This window comes from Diplotaxodon limnothrissa, linkage group LG12 (assembly GCF_057381915.1).
Source record: "Diplotaxodon limnothrissa isolate DT_005_m linkage group LG12, D_limnothrissa_male_GT1.1, whole genome shotgun sequence".
NCBI lineage: Eukaryota > Metazoa > Chordata > Actinopteri > Cichliformes > Cichlidae > Diplotaxodon > Diplotaxodon limnothrissa.
In genome coordinates, this window is record NC_140607.1 from 20,917,948 (window position 1) to 20,941,517 (window position 23,570).

The window sequence follows — 23,570 nt, forward strand, 5'->3', positions numbered from 1 at the left end:
GCGGCCACGGGCGGGGTTAGACGGTGACCCGTGTTGACGGGCTCCGCCTCTCGTCGTCCCGCTGGCTGCTAGCAGGCTGTTACCAGGCAGATAGGCTTTCCAACATGGCAGCGTCAAGCAACGCAGAGCAAACGCAGTTGCAAGATATGGAGGAGGAAGATGCAGGGATGGAGGAGAGGGAGATGGAATCGGACGAAGAAGAGGAGGAAGGCATGGGAGTGGAAAATTCAGACGAAGACGAGGAGGACGATTCGTCGGAGGACGAGAAAGAAAATGAAGCCGAGATCCAGCGACTTGAGGAGCAGGTAATTAGCCAGCGTTAGCCGAGGGGCTAATGAGAATGAATGGGTGGTAAACACGGCCAGCCACAATCGGGTTGGCAGCATTAAAGCTGTGAACTCCTCCGTCATGACATGGTAGAGTAAAGGCAGAAAATATACGTGGCGTTGGTAGCTCTCGTTAACCAAAACATCTAAATATACAACCACGTCATTTATATAGCTGTCGTGATTAGCTGCCTTGCTAATGTGCGAGGCTAATAGTTCGCGTGCCTCGTATTCACACGCGCCTTTTTTGTTGCAGTCTCAGTCTACGGCGGGATCCCAGCGTTTAGTGTGGGTTAGAAAGAAAGTACAGTACAAACAAAAACAGTACACGCTGTGCTAACTTTAATGGGCGTCACGTGATCAGTGACCCCTTCACATAGCATTGAATCTGCTGTAGTCTTAAGTACGGAGAGTGCTTCTGCAGCGTCGCTGGTGTTGCGCTGAGTTGACTGTGTGGTAGGTGTAGCTCTCCTGCAACCTACAAATACACTCAAATATAGATCCAACTGCATGACTGTACACGAGTCCCTCTGCGAGCATCAGTGTGTGGTACTGCTGACTGTAGTGTGCTATATACAGAGATGTGTTTTAAATATTCAGTCTCACTGCTGTAGCCCAAAAGTCTAACAGATCAAACTACAACCCACGAAACTACCTGAATTTTCAACCAACAACTCAACAAAATATAAACATTTGCTCTCATGAAGGATTGGGTTTAGTTTATTTAGGATACACTGTGTGCAGGGTGCAGGGATTTTTTTGCATATAACAGATTTGTATTTTCACCAAAGAGATCTTGGCCTGCCAAAAAGCTTCATAAAATATTTTTACATTCATAGAGAGATATTAAATAAGGTAACACACTTTTCCTACATGCAAACCAATTGTAGCTGTTTTATGTGTTCACCTAAGAATCAAAAGATCCCTGGTGCGATCCTGGGAGAGGTTGCGTCATGAAGGGTAAAAATTCGGCCAAATCAAATATGCGGAGCTACCTGCTGTGGCGACCTCTTGTGAATGCAAGAACAGCTTAAAGTAGATTTTACATGCCAACCGATTATGATTTTGTGCCTACAAAACCCCTGAAGTGCATTGTCACGTATCTCATTTCTTCTTCATCTTTGTGTAACTCCTCAGCTGTCCATCAACGCTTTCGACTACAACTGCCATGTGGATCTTATCAAGCTGCTAAAGCAAGAAGGGGAACTTTTCCGCCTGCGAAAGGCGAGGCAGAAGATGAGTGAGCTTTTCCCTCTCACTGAAGGTCGGTGCACGGCTAACATGCTTCTGGGGTTGGAGGAATAAGCGGCTCTGCATTATTTACAACTGAAACCTTGTTTTTTTTAATCCCCCAGAGATCTGGCTGGATTGGCTCAAGGATGAAATCCGTCTGACTGAGGAGGAGCCAAACCGAGAGAAAGTATATGAGCTGTTTGAGAGAGCTGTTAAAGACTATATCTGTGAGTGCGCAACACCATCGCCACCACCTTCCGGCCTGATGATTAGTAATTACACGATCCTAACATTTAACTTTACACACACAGGCCCCGATATCTGGCTTGAGTACGCACAGTACTCGATCGGCGGTATGGGCTCACCAGGCGGAATCGACAGGGTGAGATCCATCTTTGAGAGGGCGGTGACAGCAGTGGGGCTTCACATGACCAAGGGACAGATGGTGTGGGAGGCGTACAGAGAGTTTGAGAACGCCATCCTGTCCACAGTACAGGTTTGTGCGCCCGTCACTAGGACAGAGTTCATCATTCACACATAAGCTATATTTGTGTTTTTGTATTGATTGTGTACATATGCCATATTGTTTCAACCATTGTCTTAGAAATTAAAAGCTAGTGGAAATAATTTTGTTTCCATGTTAATGATGTCAAATATAACACTTCTTCAGTTCAGATTGCTGACTTGAATTCTTTCCATGTTTAACCGAATGGCTTGTGCTTTAACACCCATGTTCTCTGCTGGCTTTCCTCTCAGCCTCCCCCTGGCAGGATTCCCAGCCGTGAGGAACAAGAGATGCTGAAGACCCAGCTCGAGCGAATCCATACACTGTTTCGCCGACAGTTGGCCATCCCCTTAATGGGTAAGCATGACGTGTCTTCTGGCCAGACTGGTTGCTGTAAAATGAGACAGATTCCTGTTGCGAGAGCCATATGTCAGAAATTACCCAGTTTAAAGAAAATGATGACGCTGGCTTTTAGGATAAAATTAACATGTCAGAGTGACGAGTGCACTCCTCATTAGTTTACTGGAGAGGTAACCGGTTGTTTTGGTATCGTGTTGTTTTTCTCTGAGTGGAGAGCCGTGCCGTTTCTGAAACATTTGAATCTCTAAATTTAAATGAAGCAACAGATAAAGTAGAACATAAACTGAAAAATGACTATCGACGGTGTGATGTAAATGTAAAATCTGTGATAACTGTGCTCTGCTGCTTTGTAGACATGGAAGGCACCTACGCAGAATATGAGGAGTGGTCCGAACATGGCGTCCCTGAGACGGTTGTGCATCAGTACAAGAAAGCTGTGCAGCAGATGGAGAAGTGCAAACCGTTTGAGGAGGCACTGGTAATGCACTTTGCTAAATATGATGTCCATTCGTTCTCTGTAATGTTTTTAAATGATGTTGATCGTTTTTGTGAACGCTGCTGTTGTTTTGCTGCAGATGGTAGCAGAAACTCCCAAGTTAGCAGAATATCAGGCCTACATCGACTTTGAACTAAAGGAGGGCGACCCAGCACGGATCCAGATAACCTTTGAGCGTGCTCTGTCAGAGAACTGCCTGGTGCCAGACATGTGGGCCAAATACACCACATACCTCGTGAGTTGTTGGTCACACACACACACACACACACACACACACACACACACACACACACCCCGTCTAATGTATAAAACCTTGCTGTTCATCTCGTTCTTTTTTCAGACTGTTTTAACCATTTTTAACTATTTTTCTTTCTGTGATCGTCAGGATCGTCAGCTGAAGTTCAAAGACTTGGTTCTCTCCACTCATGAACGTGCAGTCAGGAACTGCCCCTGGACCATGGGACTGTGGAAGAGCTACCTGCTTGCTCTGGAGAGGCACGGAGCCGACCATCAGACCGTGTCAGGTAAGAACACGAGCACAGCTCGAAGCTGTTCACACAAGAGCGCCCGCTGCTTTCAATATTGAAACTATTTGAACTCCTTTTTTTTTTTTCCTTCATAACAAATACGACTGAAAAAGATTGATATGATTTTTCAGTGGAATTTAATTTGCGTTCATTCTGAATGGATGTGCATTGGTTTTAGAGACAAACTGATAATTGTTCTCATTATAAGTGATGATTTTGTTTATTTCATTTATTATAAACAGAATTTACAAGTATTTGTGGAAGCAATTACTAACACAGGATGAATATTAACTTAGTAATAATGAAACCACAAAGCAGAATAAACAAACTATGTTTGAGTTTAAAAAGATTGAGCTGTGTGACTAATGAAATGTGGAAAAATGTAACCTTTCTTAACCTTGCCTGACTTCCAAGTATGTAAGAGTTTAAAAAAAATGATTGGATGGACTTGGCTCCATCATTATAAGATCACGTAGGCCTGCACATTTTTGTGTTTATTTTTTCTTGGAAGTTGCTAAGGGAGACCAGTCCTTATCACATTTATATTAAATGTGATGACAAAAAGGCAAAATTAGTCCATAATATGGCCTGCTCCCTGAAAAATACAGCATATTTACGATGTGAGATGTGGAAATATTTTATTTTAACTTGCAGTATAGTTATTTCTTTGTTTTCTGAAAAAAACCTGACTATCCTAATCTGGTTTATTATGACTTTTATGGTTAATGTCTACCGCTGTAGCCCATAAAGAGTCATAAAACAGGCAATAGATGAAACCAAACACAACCCGAATTTTACCTTGATATTAAATCATTAGCATTATAAAGGATAATGAAAGACGTGTGCTTGTCTTTCATTCATTTTAAAACCACCTTGAATTTATTGAAAATACTAACGACCTTATGGAGAAATGTTGTCGTCTGATGTGTATTATTCTCTTTTGTCTTCCACGCAGACGTCTTTGAGAAGGCACTAAATGCAGGCTTCATTCAGGCTACCGATTACGTGGAAATTTGGCAGGCGTACCTCGACTACTTGAGGAGACGCGTGGATTTCAGTAAAGGTGAGAGCGGTTTCGTGTCATGAACATTTTGTATGTCAAAAAAACCCAAAACACAACTCAAATAATTTATTTGATGATGTGTTACCTTGTGTTTTGTTTTTTTTTGCAGAGTCCAGCAAAGAGTTAGAGGAGTTACGAGCAGCCTTCTCTCGATCTCTGGACTACATGAAACACGATGTCGAAGAGCGTAAGCAGACGGCACCGACATCTATTTTTGCTGTCTTCTTGTCCTGGTTTAGTTTTCACATTATTCACCTTCCTTTGTCACTATAGGGTTTGGTGAAAGTGGCGATCCTTCTTGTATCATCATGCAGATCTGGGCACGGATAGAGGTAAGCGGTGTTACTATGACAACCGTTTTCAGGAGCATGCAGTGTGTAGTAGTGTTGTTGGATTGTGGCGAGTAAATCAGTTAGCACAGTAGAATGAGCCAGGTCAAATCACGTAACAAAAGAAGTAAGCTTCTTTATTTAAATTAGGCCTTAAATAAAGAGTTAATATAGCTCCACAGCTTCCTACAGACATGTTTGAGTCACAGTAGAATCACTTGTAAAAATCACCTTTAGCCTCTTTGTAATGAGATGGAGGGTAAAGGCGTTCTCACTGACAACTTGGATACAGGAGTTATTGTGTTTGTCATATAGATATTTCCTTTTCCTTGTCAGGCACTTCACTGCAAGAACATGCAGAAGGCCAGAGAACTGTGGGACAGCATCATGACAAAAGGAAACGCCAAGTATGCCAACATGTGGCTCGAGTACTACAACCTGGAAAGGTTTGTGAGTCTGTGACTTTGTCTTTGTCTCTTCTTCATTTACTTCTAAGTAGTGCATTATACAATATATACACCCTACATTGTTGTGCAAAGGTCTCAAGCCCACCACTCATTTCTTTATATATTGCTACCAAGGAGACAGACTTTCTTGTAGTCATTTGTAAAGCAGTCTCCGGGTTCCTGAAGGTCTTTCAAAGACTCTCTTTGGACATTAGTGATGTGTCGGTCGCGAACGAAACGGCTCTTAGAGCCGAGTCTTTGAAGTGAACGACGCAAGCCGTTATTGGGAGTCGTGGGTTTTTTTCCTTCTCTCACTTTATTACATTTTATGTGGAGTGAATAAATAAAAGTATATTTACGGTGGCCCCTAGAGACAAAGCACGTACAAACTCCAAAACACGTACAAAACACAACAGAAGTGCTCCAGGATGCTGGGCGCAGTGTTGAGCTTTTGTTATCTTGTGGCTACACAAGCCAGCAAGTACCAACGACCGTATTTGGTGTGTGGTAGTAACAGGTAAATGAACATTTTTTTAATTATTTGAATATATATGAGTGCCTGTGTATAAATACACAAACAATACACATATGCTTTCAATTGTGTAATTTAAGTGATCTAGTAGCTCTGCTTTGGAAGTTCAGGTAATGCTAGAAATGTGCTTTGGAGCTTGGACGTGCTTTGTCTCTAGGGGCCACCGTATATAATTATATATAAATATATCTAAATAAAACCACAGGTTTTTTTTTACACTAGTAATTCCTTTTGTGCGTAATTTTATATTGTTGTTAATAATAAATTAATTAAAGCAACAAAACGACCTGAAGAGCCGGTTGGGAGCTGAAAGAGCCGGTTCTCTAAAAAGAGCCAGAAATCCCATCACTGTTGGACATTGGCTGCTTTCTCGCTCATTTTCAGTCCAGACTATTTAGCTGACCACATTCAGAAGAATGTCTTTTTGTTGTTGAGGCGTTATTTCAATCTATGAAAAGAACCAAATATAACACAATTAGAAAGTTACAAGGTAAGAATTTTGCACAGACAAACAAGGTGATTTCCAACCAGCTAGAACTTGGCATATCTCAACATGTGTGCCCTTAAAAAAACAATGAAACTTGTCAAGTGGATGACAACAGAAAAAGTGTCGGGCTTAAAAAAACTATGCAGAGCAGATGAACAGTATCTGTTATTTACCGGCAGTTTGTCCAAATGTATTTGACTGCACATCGTTTCACAGTCAACATGTTGACTGCACACTCACAGTACACACATGCAGTACATGTCAGTGTAATTGGAATTTTCAGTGTGCGAGTTAGACGGGACATGCCTGACTGGGAAAAACTTTCTAACTAAAAAAATGGGTGTGCTTGATGGTTTTTGCTTTTTTTTTTAATCTTCAGGTCATACGGGGACTCGATTCACTGTCGAAAAGCTCTCCACAGAGCAGTTCAGTGCACCTCAGACTACCCCGAGCATGTATGTGAAGTCCTGCTCAGCTTTGAGAGAGTGGAAGGTGAGCCTCAAACTAAAAATGATTATAAATTCATTATAAATCATTATTTTTAAGAAAAGGGAGAATTTGACACAGTATGGCTTTATACTACACGTTCCCACCTACAGGTTCTCTGGAGGACTGGGACTTCGCCGTGCAGAAGACAGAGACCCGGCTGAACAGGATTAATGAACAGCGAGCGAAGGTAGGAGCAGTACTGCACCGGCCAGGTGTATCGTTTGGCTGCCTTTGGCTAATGTTACCATGTTCTGACCATCTGTTAGGCAGCTGAGAAAGAAGCCAACCTGGCTCGGCAAGAGGACGAGAGAGCTGAGCAGCGGCGGAAAGCCAAGGTAGAAAAGAAGGCTCAGAAGAAGGTCCAGAAGGGAACGCGAGCTGGGGAGAAGAGGAAAGCAGAACAGGACGATTATCAAGATGAATGGAATGAGGACGCAGGTGAAATAGACTCCTTAGCTGATGGACTAATTCTTTTTTTTTAACCAAAACTAAGTGTGATTCTAACTTTTTGTTTCTCTGTGACATAACAAGGTCCTAAAAGGCACCGAGGAAACGCTGACCAACCCACAGATGAGTACATGGAGACAGAGACTGGACTCTTTGGAAAGGCCACGCCCCCTGGATATAAGCCTGCTCCGCCTGCTACTAAAAAAGCCCCACAAGGAGCAGCAGCAGCAGCTCCGTCTGCCCACAGGCAGAACGAAGACAACCCGGAGCTTCGAAATGACAACAGCAGCGTGTTCGTCAGCAATCTGGCGTACACCCTGGAGGAGCCAGAGGCGAAACTCAGGACGCTGTTTGAGACCTGTGGTCCAATCAAGCAGATTCGCCCCATCTTTACTGGTAAAGGAAGCTTCAGAGGCTACGGTTATATACAGTTTGAATCCCCAGTGTCAGTCCCTGAAGCCCTGAAGCTGGACCGACGGGACGTGGAGGGCAGGCCTGTGTTTGTGTCACCCTGTGTCGACAAAAACAAAAATCCTGACTTTAAGGTAAGCGTGGCTCAGTTCCTGCATTTGTGTTGAACTTAGACGCCTCATCATTTTTATTCATTTAATACAGCTATCAATGCCACTTCACCCAGTCCAAGATTATTATTGTAGGGGCTAAAATATTGTGAAGCACATAATTCAATTAGTTTTTCATCCAGCTTGGCTAACATGATTGGAGCATGCAGTGCAAAGTGATATCTTCACGCTTATGTCCTTGTAGGTGTTTAAATACAACACGATGATGGAGAAACACAAAATTTTCATCTCTGGACTGCCGTTCTCGTGCACTAAGGAGCAGCTGGCGGAAATCAGCAAAAATCACGGCACCGTCAAAGAAGTTCGTTTGGTCACGTATCGCTCAGGAAAACCCAAGGTGAGGAATAAAGAGCACAGCGGTGAGATGATGGAGCTAGTGATCGCTGCCTTCGACCCACACGCAGGGCGAAGTTGTTGGTGTGTTAACCCTCTTATGCTGTGTGGCTCTGCAGGGTCTGGCATATGTTGAGTTCGCAGATGAAACCCAGGCCTCTCAGGCAGTGCTGAAAATGGACGGCATAGAAGTGGAGGGCAACAAAATCTCTGTTGCTATAAGCAACCCTCCTCGCAGAAACACGATAGATAAGCCTGGGTCGAGCAGGCCCACGGGAGACGCCATGCCTCGCCAGGTGTACGGAGCGTAAGTTTCCCAAAATGTTTCTCCCACAAAATGTTTGCAATTGCTCTTCCCTGATTCCCAGATCTATATTGGTAATAAAGACAGGAAACAAATTTGACTGTTTTCCTTTTTTTCCCAGGAGAGGGAAAGGACGCACCCAGCTCTCCATGCTCCCTCGTTCCCTCCACCGACAATCCGTGCCCGCCGGGAAAGTGGAGAACGGGAGCGCTGCGGATGGAGAGCCAGCCAGCGCAGCAGGAAATGCAGCCGGAGAGCCGAAGCAGTTGTCAAATTCAGACTTTGCCAAGATGCTCCTCAACATGTGAGAAGACAGGCAAGAGCGTGACGACCGCCTTCACACTGAAAGCCATCTTGTGTCCTTACAAATGGATGTCCTTGATTAATTTTTTTTTCTTTTTTGTAACCGGTTACCTGATGTCCCTTTAATCCCGGTCATGCTCTCACCATCCGTTCTGCGAGGTTGCCTTAAATCCCCATCACGAGCCCTTTTCAAAGAGCGTTTCGGATTGTTTTTGATGGGTGTGTTTTGAAGATGGCAGCCAGGATGTTTTATTAAAAGTGTATCATATTTGTGTGTAAATATACTGTATCTAAAATTGTTGCAAGGTTTCCTTTTTTTGTTTTTCTCTTTTGTTGTTGTTGTTGTTGTGCACTGTAAGGGATTTTAACAGAAGCATATGGGAGAGTATTTTTTTAAATATTCAAAACAGCCAAACTTGTGAATGTTGTTTTAAATAGGTATATGCAAAAGTTTGGACGTGGTGTAATATAGTCGGTGTGTGTACATAATGTTGGATGTGCTAGTGGTGAAAAGACACTCTCCAGATGTTTTTAAGGAGCCGAAATAGTTTTATTTCCTGACCTTCTAGTACAGCTGATTCATTATTTTTTATGTAACATCATCACTGAGTCTCCATCAACTACTGTACTAATGTCCAGTATTATTATGCTATAGAGACCTCTAAAGCTACCGTCAACAAAAAAACAAGACCTTTTAAGACGGTGTGAAAGCTGCTGTCCTGCAGCACACAGCTGATGCTTGAGTTAGTGTTCACAAATCTGTTTTAAGTAACCCTGCTTATATTTTTTATGTTTCCATGCGTGGCCCGTCTGTTCAGGTGGAGAACGTCAGTCACCTTTAAAGAGGAACGAAGGGTACCTGCCTGAAATTTAAGAGGGTGCACATAAGCAGGAAGCTGGTGATTCTGAAGTGCTTTGATGGCAGGAAACACCTGGCTTCACGTGGGCTTCGTGAGCCTGTAGTCACTCAGAAAGAAGAAAGGCTTTGTCCTTCAAGGCAGTTTTCAGTCATTAGTTTTGTCTACATTGGCAAATTTTTAATTGGCTTTCAGATTATTTGATCTTAACTCTTAGCGAAAATTACCACAGCAGATTATTTAGTAAAAAAAGAGTCACTTGCAGCACTAACATTTAATATTGAAAGAAGTAAAAAAAAAAAAAAAAAAAGTGAATATAAACTCAAGCTGTTTTTATAAGTGCGGTTTGGTTTTCTTTAGTCGACGGCACTCTCTGGAAAAACAAGAGAATGGTCAGAATCTATGCAGTTCCCATTTCAGTAATCCCATGTTTCAGGGGGTCGATCAGCTGTCCACTTGTCTTGTTTTACACATTAATAAAATTCTGTTTGTGTACATGATACTCGGTAAACACGTTTAAAAAAAAAAAAAAAAGGTCAGCATAGTTTGTGATGAATCTTAAGTTTTCAAAACATGTAATACAAGCTGTATGTATTGCTCTCACCGCAGTGGCCTAATTTAAAAAAAGGAGAAAAAAAAGTTGAAGTTGTAGAAGTCACCTTCTGTTTTGTCTATACTAAAAAGGTTGTATTATGTGCATTGCCGTTTGTATAATTTCTATAGTCAGTGTTTTACATTTGGAGTAGAGGTAAATAATAAAAGGCTATTTTTTGTTCGTTTAATCTCAGTATTTATTTTTGTGCTTTTTCACTTTCATTCTTTGAAATCATGTCATGTTTCTTTTCCCTCCCTTCTTTTCTGGTCTGAAACTTGTTTTAATAAAGTCATACAAATGATGCCCTACTTTGCTCATTGTAGACCACTTTTATTTTAAAATAAATAAGAAAATACAGGAAAGTGCATTACAGTGTCTGGAGACATCATCTTTACGTCAAAGAACTAAATGTTCACCGTGCACATCCGCAGTTGAAACTGAAGATTCAAGTCCGACAGAAATCTTGTTTTGTTTCCTGTTTCCTATGATAGAGAATTAAAACGCCTAAACTCTCCCACAACACAACTTTTCCTTGCGTGGGAAAATTAGGGTGTGGTAAAGCAAACCTGACACGACAAAAAGCAAATTTCAGTTCACCTTCCTGAAGCAGGCTGATGAATTCAGCAGGCACAGAATCCAAACTGTGACGAGGGAATGATGGGTATGATGTGGACAAAGGAATTCGCATTTTATGATGAGCTCTAAAATGAAATGACATCTATGTTTGCATGCCAGTGTTGCCATGCTCCTGTATCCCTACCCTATGGTCAGTTGTGGAATGGGATGGTCTGCTTGCAGTCGAAACAGGTCTGGTCCTGGCCTGCTCCCGGCAGCCCCACGGCGTGCTCCGTAGTAGAAATCAACAACGTGTCCAAAGTTATTTCTGTACATTTGGCTATGAAGCGGATGAAGGGCCGCACATCACCCTCGTTGGCTGTGTCCAGAGCGGCGTAGTATTCAGCCCGTTGTTCCTTGCGGATAGTAATTGGTGGGTATCTCGCTTGCATGAGCACGAGGTTCATGAGCAGCCGCGACGTACGTCCGTTGCCGTCAACAAATGGGTGTATGTACACCAGTTTATAGTGGGCGAGTGCAGCATATTCCACGGGGTGAAGCTGCAGCGCCTCGTCGGAGTTGAGCCACTGAACGAGCTCCTGCATGTGTCTCTGCAGGTCCCGAGGGTGAGGAGGGATGTGGTGGCCCACAAACACCTGATTGGTGCGCAGCCTCCCTCCTTCCACGGGGTCTACGTAGCCGAGCACCCGCCGGTGGATCTCCAGGATGTCGTTGACGGTGATGGCTCCTGATCTGGACAACAGCGTCGTGTTGATGTACTTCATGGCCGCATCCACCCCGATCGCCTCGTTCTGCTCCTGCAGGCTCTTTCCGGGGACGGCGTAACGCGTCTCAATGATATGACGGATCTCTGACAGCGTGAGCGTGCTGCCTTCGATCGCCACGGTGTGGTAGATGTGGTGGTAGTAGGTCTCCTCCATCACTCGGCGGAATGCAGAGTTCCCTTTAGGAATGGACATAAGCTGGCGCACTTTACTGTCGATGATGCTGAAGTAACGCTGATCGATCTCTTCCACCAGGGGAAGGGTCCGGTCTCGGCTAACCAGAGCTCTCTCGTTGCACGGTGAGATAGCCAGGGCCTTGGTGTACAGGTGATCTGCCTGGACGACATCCTTCTCCTCCTCTAAAATGGTCCCCAGCTCCGTCAGGGCATCCACGAAGTCTGGGTTCATGCTAAGTGCATGCACCAGCAGCTTGTGAGCCTTCTCCCTCTTCCCAAGTTTCTTCATCTCCTGAGCCAACTGCAGTGCAGCTTTGGCCTCCAGCTCCATCTCTGCAATCACGACATGATTGACAGGGTGAGCAGTGAAGATGCAGTAAAACAGCAGGTCATGTCATGACAAAATATGAATAAATTCATTAATTAATTAAAAAAAAAACGTTATTACACTTGGATGAACTAGAATTTTCAACAACTTCAGAAATCATTCAGGGAACTAATATTCAATTTAAAACACTGAAGCCGCAAATTTGTTATTTTTACATTTAGTTGTTGTGCTTCCTCTTTTTCCTTAACAGTTCGCTGGTCTTCACAGTTAGAAAACAGTGTGAAAATACCTACAATTTGCAGAGGATTTGGAGAATTACAAGCTGACGTCTTCACAATGTCATCATTCAGAAATCCCAACATACAGGAAAAACCAATACGATCAGAGCTTGAAAGCGATAAAGGGAACGCAGTTTTCTCTATAAATTTGTTAAATTAAGCCCTACATGAGTTCACACCGGCCTTCTTTCTCGACATATGGTTAATATTGTTCTGCATATGGCACTAAGCTGACCTCCACAGTAAATAACGTGAGTGTACCTTTGGTCGGCTTGGGCCTCTGAGGCAGCAGATCAAGAGCAGTGAAGGGGACGGTGAGGCTGGTGGACTGCACAGCTGGATGCTGCTGTGGACTTCCCCACAGCTGGCAGCGGAGCAGAGCGATGCCTCTCAGGGAGGCACAGCACTGATCCTCCACCCCAACCATGGGCATCAGGAGCGCCACGAGTGAGCCGAGGGCGATGCAAAGCAGCGGGCCCCATCCTCCTAGGACACGGGCGCTGTAGTAACTCCACACCTTCACAGCAGCCATGAGGACCCCTGGTTAAATCCTCCATCTTCTGGTGTAATGCCCCCCATCTAATTTCACTCCAGCATGGAGACCCGAAAGGTGGCGAACAGGAGGAAAACGAGCAGCATGGCAGCTGCCGCGAGAGATCAACTAAACGAGACAACTTTTAACGCCCGTAAGTTAGGAAGCAAGCTACCTTTAGCTACAAACGGAGGCTCTAAACCTTAAGCTAACTTAACGACCAAACGGCGGCTGGCTTTTTGTCAGAGTCGGAACAGCTGTACACATAATACACACATCTCCAACTTCCTTAGGCTCAACGTTTGAACATCCTCGAATATCATTGGTCCGAAGTGTATTGAAGGGCAGAGCCGATTGGGTGAAAATACAGCAATACAACTCTCGTTTCGTAGCCGTCCCTGATTGGCTGAGTCATGGAAACCTTTTCCCCGAGTTTTACCTTTCAGGGACAAGAGCGACATTATGTAATCAGTAGGTATCTAATGTAATCTAATTTATTTTTTAGTTATGGGGTATTTTAAACATGTAAAAGAAGAAACAAATCCTATTTAAAGCCCCTCTATTGCCAAAGATCAAGGCTGTAGAGAAATCTTGAAACACAACTGGGTACTTATTTTGTAGTTATTTGAAAGCATTATATAAATTAGCTTTCATTTCTGTGTTCAGTGAGATCTCAAGCTACATGTTTAGAATCTCCACACCAGGGGCGGAGCGTGGGGGTGGCTTACGGGGCTTAAGCCCGGGTTGTTTTGTCAGAAGCCCGGGGTATTTTGGAGTGTAATTTTTTCATAGTTAGATGCCTGGCTGACGACTGTATAAAACAAAAAGTACACACAATATTCGAAGCACATAGTGCACACTGTGGGAATTTACGACTGTGCGTGAATCCCCCCTGATATTGGTATGATCCAAGCTCAGGCACTAAGCGACTGAGCGAGGGGGCGGGGCAGCTGCTGCCCGTGAGTGCGCTGTTGGAGAGACGGAGCCAGCCATACTAAGGAGAGCTTAAGTTTGACCAGGTACCAAAGCAAATCATTCGTACCGTACAAATAATGTAAATATGACGGTGCATCACGAAAGATTGATATGAAACTGATCACTTGACCAATATTACGTTACTTGCTCTTCAAGTGAATCAACAAATGGCAAAATGAAAAGCCGAACAAATGCTATTTTTTTTAGAGAGTCTTAGCTTACGTGTGTTTATTTCATATTTTCAGTTCTTACCCTCCCCGACTAAATCGGTTTCAGTTATGTACTGAAACATAAGAATGGACATTCGAGGGTTCTTTCAAAGAAAAAACTCAGGTAAATGTTATTTTATATCTTATGCTTTGTATGTTGTTCAGTATATTTCTATGCAAAACAAGAGGGATTTCAGTACACAGCAGGATATTCACATTTGTAACCAGATATTTACATACACTTTAGGGAGAAAACATAAAACATTTTTACTGTACAACATCAATTTAGAGTAAATTTTTGTTTTAGATAAATATTGAAATATATTTTGAATTAGTTAAATTTCAGAATAAAGAGAGACAGAGCTATTTTTATCACTTTCATCAAATTTAGGAGTACATGTACACTAAATTTATTGTTAATTAATAAGAAAACTCCAGACGATTCCATTCTGAGCTGAAGAAGCTTCTGATAGGTTAGTAGAGTCCATGTGAGTAAATTGGTGGCACAGCTGTGGATGCATATAAGGCAAAACACAGAGCCTGTTTCTTTGACATGGGAAAATCAAGAGATATCAACCAAAACACCAGGAAAAGAACTGTGGAGCTCCATAAATGTGGCTCAAGTTTGAATACAATTTGGTGCCATTTGCAATTAAGAAATACAGATAGTTTCTCTCTTTACTCTTAAAGTTAACAAATATGTTTTTATATTTATCAATCTAAAAAAATAAACATTTAGTCTGATTTGATGTTACAATTAAAAAAGTGTTTTTATCTGAAGAGTAAATATCTGGTTTCAACTGTATATTTGATGATTGTCAGCACAAAGAGGGAGAGAGAGGAGAACGAGGACAGAACAGATGAACAAGAGCAGGTGAGACACACATGTTAGTCAAATGGTTGTTTACCAAAAGTATCACCGTATCATAGGTCCTCATGTATCTCGTACCTAGTGTTTCTTTTTAGGTTTGTTATTTTTCAAATTCTGTATTTATTAAGTTCTGCAGGCTTGTTTGCACAACAAGGCTAAATAATTATATAAACTTTTCTCAATCTAAATAGTGGACTTTGGTAGAATTAAAAAATAAGTGTAGTGCAGGTCTATGATGATTTTTAGTGCTATCATCTAGTTCTGATTCTGGTTCTGTCTTGGTTAAGTCCTCAGTAGTCCTGATTTTGAACTGTTGTAGTCCTGTTTTAATTCTGGATCAGTTCTGGGTCTGGTTGAATTGGGGTTTAGTCCTCGTGTCTTGATACAGCCCTGACCTTGTTCTGCCTTGCTGCTTAATTAAAAAACTAGTTTAAGGTGTCCTGCACATGTGATATATATTTTTCCCTATATGAAGTCATTCTTTTTTGAACAGAGCCTATTAATCTTTTAGTCATTTCTACACCCCCCCCCCCCCCCCCCCCCCCAAAAAAAAAAAAAAAAATCCCACATGCATACTACTCTTTGGGCTAAGCCCCGGGTGTTTCAAATGTCTGGCTCCGCCTCTGCTCCACACAAATTAGATTTTTAAAAATTCACAAAAGTTTATTTCTTTGCTGCAAAATAGGGGTTTAAAACGCCCCCCTGCGGTATATACTTCGACCATCATTGTGGATCTCTCCCTTAATATTTTAGTGCCCTCTTGCTCATCTTATACAATCTCCTTTGCTTTGACCTGTTATCGAAGAAAGAAAAAGCAACAACTCACTTCCATCCTTATCGGTGCCTCGTCCTCTCTTCAGGAGATCCAGAATCTATTAATATGTAAATATTTTTTACATTTTAAAAGCCAATGAGAGTGAAAGACTCACCTAATGCAGACCAAATCTACCTACAGGTGCAAACAGAGTAATTTCACAGATCATGTTTGCAGGATCTGGGCGGGCACAGCATTTTTCCACATTTAGAAAAATAATTTTTTTTTTTAAGTAAGTAAGTTTAAGTATTTCACTGTCAAACTCTGAATATAGCTCATTCTGTTCAAATATGAAACCTTTTTTTAATTTCAGGTTATATTCATTCATGCAATTTTGCAGTGTTTGAGACATAAACACAACAAAAGATCATTTTGATTTGACAAGTCAGGGTAAACAACATACAGTCCTGTGAAAAAGGAAGTTGTCAAAGCACTCTGTAACCATCATCATCATCATCATCATCATCATCGTGGTGCATTCCTGTGAAACACTAAATACTCCCTATGGGGTTGTAGAACCACTGTTAGCAGCAACAACCAATGTAATCACTTTCTGTATGACTTCATCAGTCTCTCACTTTGTTGTGGGTGAAATTTGTCTCATTCTTCTCCACAGTGCTGCTTCAGTTCATTGAGGTTTGTGGTATTCGTTTATACACAGCTCTCTTAACCACCTAGTCTGGGCCATTGCAACATCTTGATTATTATTTTTTTCAGCCATTCTCTTGTATATTTGCTGCTGTGCCTGGGATCATTGTCCTGTTGCGTGATTTAGTATCAGCCAAGCTTTAGCTGTTTGACTGATGGCCTCACATTTTACTTTGGCTTCAAGGTATCCAGGTGCTGTGGCTGCAAAACAAACCCAAATCATCACCTCTCTACATAGCGAAACATCTCCTCTTTGGTCTCGTCTGTCTAAAGGACATTTGGGATGAATTTGCTTGGATGTTCCTGGGAAGATCGTAGCATCATGTTAACACACATCTAAATGCTCCAGAGCAATAAAACTGCCAGAAATTCTGCATTTATGCTTACACTTGCTGAAGATAAATGAATCAAATGCATTTGATGAGCAGAACCTGGTTGTTACCTATCCCTTTTGCTTTGGAACCAGTAAGGGTGTACTTGTCCCCACAGCAGTAGTCGTCTTATGGGCGATCGTGGCTCAAGAGTTGGGAGTTCGCCTTGTAATCGGAAGGTTGCCGGTTCGAGCCCCGGCTTGGACAGTCTCGGTCGTTGTGTCCTTGGGCAAGACACTTCACCCGTTGCCTACTGGTAGTGGTCAGAGGGCCCGGTGGCGCCAGTGTCCGGCAGCCTCGCCTCTGTCAGTGCGCCCCAGGGTGGCTGTGGCTACAATGTAGCTTGCCATCACCAGTGTGTGAATGTGTGTGTGAATGGGTGGATGACTGGATATGTAAAGCGCTTTGGGGTCCTTAGGGACTAGTAAAGCGCTATATAAATACAGGCCATTTACCATTTACCATTAGATACAGCTGCAGCTCTTCTAAACCCAAAATAAAACAATTCTCCTCTCCAAATTTGTAATGCACCCACTTCATCAGGTCTTAAGGTAATAAGCAGGCATATCAAGCAAAATGCAATCACCATGAGGAGATGTAAATCTAGTGTTCTCTGGTAATTACACTGTTTCTTTTTAGTCTAGCACCTGGATTTGCCCGTTTCAATCCCAAACCCGACTGCCAGCTCTTGCACTGCTTCTGGTCATAACAGGAAGCTACTTTCAATTCCTCCACCTGTGACCATAAACTGGGAGTAACTGGTTCTAGGAAATAAATAGACCAATATTTAAAAGACACACTTCACCTCCATTTGCCCTTCTTCTGCCAGCAGAATGTAAACTCCCTAACAAACAGATGAGGGCAGCATTGCTTTTTACGCAAACAACTCGGTCTCTGTCCAGCATATCCTCTAAAGACTGCAGCAGCGCTCTTGGCCTCAAAATCACTATGATCAGGATTCAAAGCCATTGCTATCAAGTCTTTGAATATAACAAAAAAGGAACCCATGCTCGTATAAACCAAGAGTAACATCCTCATCCTCAGCTTCTTTCTCTAGTGACATTTTAGTAATCCTTCTCATCTGTTTATCTCTTTGTCCTTCACATCACTGCCATTCTATTAGGCTTTATATATGTCTTTTAAAGCTTAATGTGCATCCTCTGTTTATAGTAAAATGGCTTTTATAGAGATTACCACCTGCTGTGGACAGCTTGAGGTGCTGAGGATATATTTCTGGCTGCGCGCCAACGCCAACACTATTAGGCATATCTTCAGCAGATGGCCATGGCGGGCTATCAGCTCTAAATAGCTGGTATTCACGCACAGCCTGTAACTCTGCAGCAACACACTCTCACCACAGGTATCTCAGGGGAGGTTATGAATTAGCAGCCATTCTAAGGTCCGTCTGAAATCTGAGGTTTTGAATTCACTGCACCCTTTTCTGCAGCTGCACACTAACATCATTTCCCACCACAGAGCCTTTGTTGTTCTGACCCACAGCAATTTCGCCTTGGAGGATAATGGCGCTTGCTTGACTTGCATTATTTCTTTACCTGTGTTATTCATGCAGACTTCTCAATGCAAATAGGAGGGTATAGTGGTAAAGGGTGTATTTATGTCGCCATGTCTTCTCTGAGAGTCTGACTGGAGAAAAGAGAGGAAGAAAGATAGAAAACTTGGGAAAATATTTAATCAGTATTCTCCCAGTGATGAGCTGTGATTGGTGCAAATACACCTGCTGGGGCACCTTTTTGTTTTTAAACTTAACTTTAATTGCACCAAATGTATTTTTGGTATTTGGCTCAAAAGAACCTGCCATCGATAATATGTGAAGTATGGCTGTGGAGAAGCACACAAGGTCCCTCCGAACACTTTTCACTCATGGTCAAATAGTGCATCATGGCCAAAATCTAAGGTACTAAAGCACAATCATCACCAGAGCCAAAATCACAGCCTGCCTCAATCAGCCTTGGCAGCAATCAGCGAGGGTTAAGTGAAGCAGCTTCTGTAGTTATCTGACTTCAAAGTGAGCTTCTCAGAAGCACCACGCTGCTGAGGGCTCAGCTACTTTGTCTGTGGCTGCAGTTACCAGCTGCTTATTTCATATTCACTTACTTCAGAACTGCATATTGGTTTAACAGACATCGGCACAGCGACGTAACTGGTGACACCTTGTGGTTTGTCAACTCCCTTTTTTGAGACCCAGATGGTGTTTTGGCCATCGCCTTTTTGGTTTTGAAGAATGAGACCTTACAAGCGAAGGGCGGGCCTCACTGAGAAAAAGGCACCGCACCCTCATATCTTCCTGAAACACAGAAGAAAAAATGTTTTTATATTTCATTGTTAGATTATTTAAATATTGCCTTTTAAAAAAAACATGCTACAGCGTCAATTGAAAAACAAATAGAATAGTTATCTATTTTTTTATCTTCTGTCCCTGGTAATGGACATCAGGTCCTGTTTTATTACAGAATAAAGTGATGTTATGGATATTTTTCTTTTTTCTGTGAATTTCTGGACATTTTTTAATTTTATTTTTATGAACATTAAAACATTTAGATGAAGAGAACACTCTCCATTCTCCACATCTAACACTCAACTAAACCTGGGTTGCTAGGTAATGGATGTATGACAGAGGGTGGAAGACAGGATTTTTCTCAGCACGGTGCAAGTGGAGTAATACTTAGAGGGCCAGACAGTGGAGCAGGAAGGTGAAAGCTTGGAGGAGGACATTTCCAGCTTTTAAGAAGCCTAAGCTGGGAGAAAATGATGTCACCTAAGTACATTATGGGTAAGCAGCATAGTGTAAACCAGGGTAATGAAGTGTTGGGATTTTGATTACTCAGCAGCCTGTGAAGGAAATCATCCGTCCATGGTGTCAGCAGAATGATGTGGCATGTTGCACTGTGCTTATGAGAGGACTCACCATCCGGAAGGGCTTGTTCCAACCTTATCAAAGACATCAAGTGCATTTGTTACTTTGATGGACTGCCTAATCTTAAAGAATCTGTCCTGACTTATAACCTGGAACTACTAAATTTGGATCATAGGTTATCTGAGTCATGCCGCGAACACTGATGTGCTCAAGGATGTTTTCTTAAACCTGGTTGCTTATTTCCTGTTTGATGTAATCAGAGGAGCAGCTGTCTCTGTGGTTTGTTGCCAGTGTTGTCCTGATTCCATGTTTCATGCAAAAAAGAAAACCCCAACCTCATTTAAATGTAATTGATAAAGACAGCAGATAATGCACTTTTAACATATATATTATTAATTATAGAAATCAACAGAATAAAAGAAGAAATTACATTTTAAAGAAGTGTGTTTTTGTGTGTGTGTGTGTGAATTCAAGTGAAAAGGCTCCTTCTTCCCTTTCTAGAAATTGTATTGCCTAAAATCTTCAGAGCCCTGCATTAAAAAAAGAAAAATCTTATAACATGCCACCTAAAAAGCTGGTATATCCTCCTTTGTGCTTTCATCTTCCTGCTCTAATGTCTGTTCTTCCTCCACCACATCTGACAGCCACCGACCCTCCTTCCACAATTTTGAGTAAAATCCCTGCTATCTCATTGTGCCCTGTGCTTGCTCAAGTATGTACACGGATTGAAACTGTAAGGTAGTAAATCCTGCTGTCCACTACAAAGGAAACCGAATAAAAGTTTTGTTTAGCTACAGAACCATAATATCTGCAAAAAATAATCCTCATCATTTCGAAAAGAAAGTCCCTGTGCTCTGTTAGCCCAACTCACATAAATGTGGCAGCAATAGAAAAAGAAGGCGCAAGATGTCCTCTTGAGAGCACAACAGGACTTTTTCATGTTTGTGGCTGTAATGTGACAAAATGTGGGAAAGTTCACTTTTGCAAGCCACTGTATATTGGTTAATCCAACGAGCACTGTCAAGCAAATCCTTTTTATGCAAACAGAAACTACGAATTTCAGTCAATCACAATCACTAAAGAGTAAGATATATTGTCAAACCTTCAGCACCACTTATTAAGATGAGTGACTGTTTGCATATATTTGAGCCTTTCTGTTTTGACCCTGTGTGCTTTAGAAAAAGTCCAAAATAAATTCAAACTTGTTCTCCCAGTTCTTATTAAAGATGTCTGCTGTACAGTCTTATATAAACAGGAAAAAACACAGTTCCAAAATGATCATGACATTCATGCCCACGACGGGCGTATGTAAACATCGTAATAGCAGCTTGTCACTGTCATCGTAGCTACGTCCTTATCTGGCCTTGCTTTGTCTTCAGTTATCATTCTAAATCTGACAATAATTTACAAATTGAACAAATTACTGGTTTATTAAATAAACCAATAAACGAGCATGTGAGGTCACAAGATCATAACTAATGCATTCATTTAGGATATAAATAAAAACAAATGGGTCATTTTCCCAGAGATTTCTTCTATTATCAAATAAGTCGCCTCCTATTGGCCATTCAAAGAAATTACCTTCCCTTTCCAGACCTGAAGACTTCCTGCAGCTTTCATATATATATATATTCTGTGATGACAGTAGAGCTCTGCTTCTCTCGGTGGATTAAAATTAATAAGACATTAGCTCTGGAATAATTCCACTGGATAACACACTTCGTTTCCGAATGGTTTGTGAAATGAGCTGTATCTGGTTGTTCTCATTTATCTCTGGAGCCACTCTTGGCACTTGCTTTACTGTCACATCTACAAGTTGGTCTGTCTGTGTCTGCCTTTTGTTGTTATTCAGAGATCCTCAATTATTAGGGTGGCTGTGGCTACAATAGCTTGCCATCACCAGTGTGTGAATGTGTGTGTGAATGTGTGTGTGAATGGGTGGGTGACTGGATGTGTAAAGCGCTTTGGGGTCCTTAGGGACTAATAAAGCGCTATACAAATACAGGCCATTTACCATATTTATTTATTTCAGTTTTAGTGCATGGGTGATTGACTTCTTTACCTTACTGATGAATGCAGCGACTAATCTTCTCTGAGTTCCCTTCAGTTATTGACTCAACCAGTGGAAGTGAATCTCTGGTATGACAGCAGCACAAGTAAGACACAAGGTGTGACAATAAATTGTCACCTCGTGTGACAGTACACTGATGTACAAAATTGGCTCGAATAATCAAAGTTAACATGAAGCAGGCCAGCGATTTAACTTGTTACAGTTTACCTATACACAGATTCCTGCAAAAGCTCAGAAAACAATGTGTAATCTTTGACTCTGGATGATAACTAAACATCTGTAGTGATGCAAAGCTGATGTCATCAATAACTTTGTCATGGAGACCAAAAATGAATAACATAAAATCTCAGTTAGAAACTGACAGCATTTGACAGACATGAGCAGTCAGGATGATCACGAAAAGGTGCTCGCTGTTGCATTAAAGGAGTGTAGCACTCATTATTTTTACACTTTAAGTGATAGGAAATGCTGATGCTTCCTGGAAATCGAAGTATGTAAGATGCTATTTACAGTCTTCAAAGTCAAAGATCCCCCACAAAGCTGGGGCAACTAGTAGAATCAACTATATCTTTTTTTTTCTTAAATCAAGACTTAAGAGAATGTGTAGAGGCTAAAGCGACTTCAGCGTACCTCCCTCCATTCTTGAATTCAGTTCAGCTGGCGACAACACAGACAGGCATCAAAATGGGGACATATTGGCCCTTTCTCCATCTGAAATGTTCACAAAAATGGTTTTCTTGACTCCACTTTAGCTCAAAAGTCAGGCCAAATATGGCAGAATGAGTAACTGATGAAGGATAAATGATGGCATGAGATGAATGCACTCCAGGTCATATTGTGGACTTGCTTTATGCCCATCTGGCACATGCTGACATGAGCTAACCCTCTCAGCTGTGAGAGCAGATAAAAACCACACGAGTCTGCAGTTAAAATCATTGATGAGTGCTAATTCTGTTATTAACTGCCTTAAAAGCCTTGTGCTACTTTGGGATTAGTTAGGCATCTCTAATCTTTAATGCATTCCTGTCATATGCTTTTATCTCTTATAGCAATGTTTTAATTAATGTTTAATGTCTATGCGGCATTTTTTTTTTTTTACAAGCTTTCATATTATTCTCTGTGCAGAATAAAACAAATGTTGTTTATTCACAGGTTGCTACGTGCATTATCATGATCTTCACACCAGCTGACATGTTAACTTAAAGTACACTCCAGAGATGACCTGTCATACACTATTAAAATAACACGCTGTCTTTCTGCTGCTGGCTAGAACTGTGCTTCTAGAGGTAGAAAATCCATCTGCCCACCTGGAAAAAAAGCAACCTGTCAGGGCAGGAAATAAATCCCTCTGGCACAAGCATTGTGCCTCTTCCCCTAACGGTTCGCTCTTCTCCATCCAGCCTCTGTGGAGCAGTCAGTCTGCTTGCTTTTCTGTCTGAGGCGAGGCTTTGTTCTGGGTGACAGAGCTGGGTGTCAGAGATAGAGGATCTCGTTAGGGAGTCAGAGGGGGAGAGCGATGGTGGCACTCTTTGCAATCTCTGGAGTATGGATGGTTCAGCAGGCAGGGATGAGGGGGTCTCAATATGTATGAGAGTGTGCAGGAGAGCCACACTGAGAGCAACAACTGCCCTTAGATGTCAGCATCCGAAATACCCATGTCACTGCAGGATCGACTCTCGGTGGCAGAATGACAAGTGCTTCTGCAAGACGATTTGGGAGGTCAGGATGTGTGTTTTTCCCCTCAGGTGACAAGATAGAGGACAGAGAGCTGTGTTTGGCTGCCCTTAACATGTCCACGAACACCTCCACGAAATGAAGAAAATCAGACTAAATCAGACTAAATCAGACTTGTATTTTTATTTATCCCCT

General features: G+C 42.0%; 2 protein-coding genes across 2 annotated transcripts; one reads left to right on the forward strand and one right to left on the reverse strand.

Annotated features, from left to right (window-relative positions):
• The first annotated feature begins 104 nt into the window (after positions 1–104).
• On the forward strand, positions 105–10,152 carry sart3 (spliceosome associated factor 3, U4/U6 recycling protein). Its single transcript, XM_085368258.1, has 19 exons — positions 105–305; positions 1,464–1,590; positions 1,682–1,786; positions 1,871–2,055; positions 2,316–2,421; positions 2,778–2,902; positions 3,000–3,155; positions 3,306–3,444; positions 4,403–4,510; positions 4,620–4,697; positions 4,784–4,842; positions 5,176–5,285; positions 6,684–6,796; positions 6,904–6,980; positions 7,060–7,231; positions 7,325–7,785; positions 8,006–8,158; positions 8,274–8,461; positions 8,580–10,152. The coding sequence occupies exons 1-19, from the start codon at positions 105–107 to the stop codon at positions 8,764–8,766; spliced, it is 2,850 nt and encodes a 949-aa protein (XP_085224384.1). The 3' UTR covers positions 8,767–10,152.
• A 272-nt stretch (positions 10,153–10,424) lies between these two features.
• On the reverse strand, positions 10,425–13,152 carry ficd (FIC domain protein adenylyltransferase). Its single transcript, XM_085368259.1, has 2 exons — positions 12,597–13,152; positions 10,425–12,062 (listed from the first exon to the last, which is right to left on the reverse strand). Exons 1-2 carry the CDS (start codon positions 12,865–12,867, stop codon positions 10,981–10,983), a joined length of 1,353 nt encoding a protein of 450 aa, XP_085224385.1. The 5' UTR covers positions 12,868–13,152; the 3' UTR covers positions 10,425–10,980.
• Positions 13,153–23,570: the final 10,418 nt, after the last annotated feature.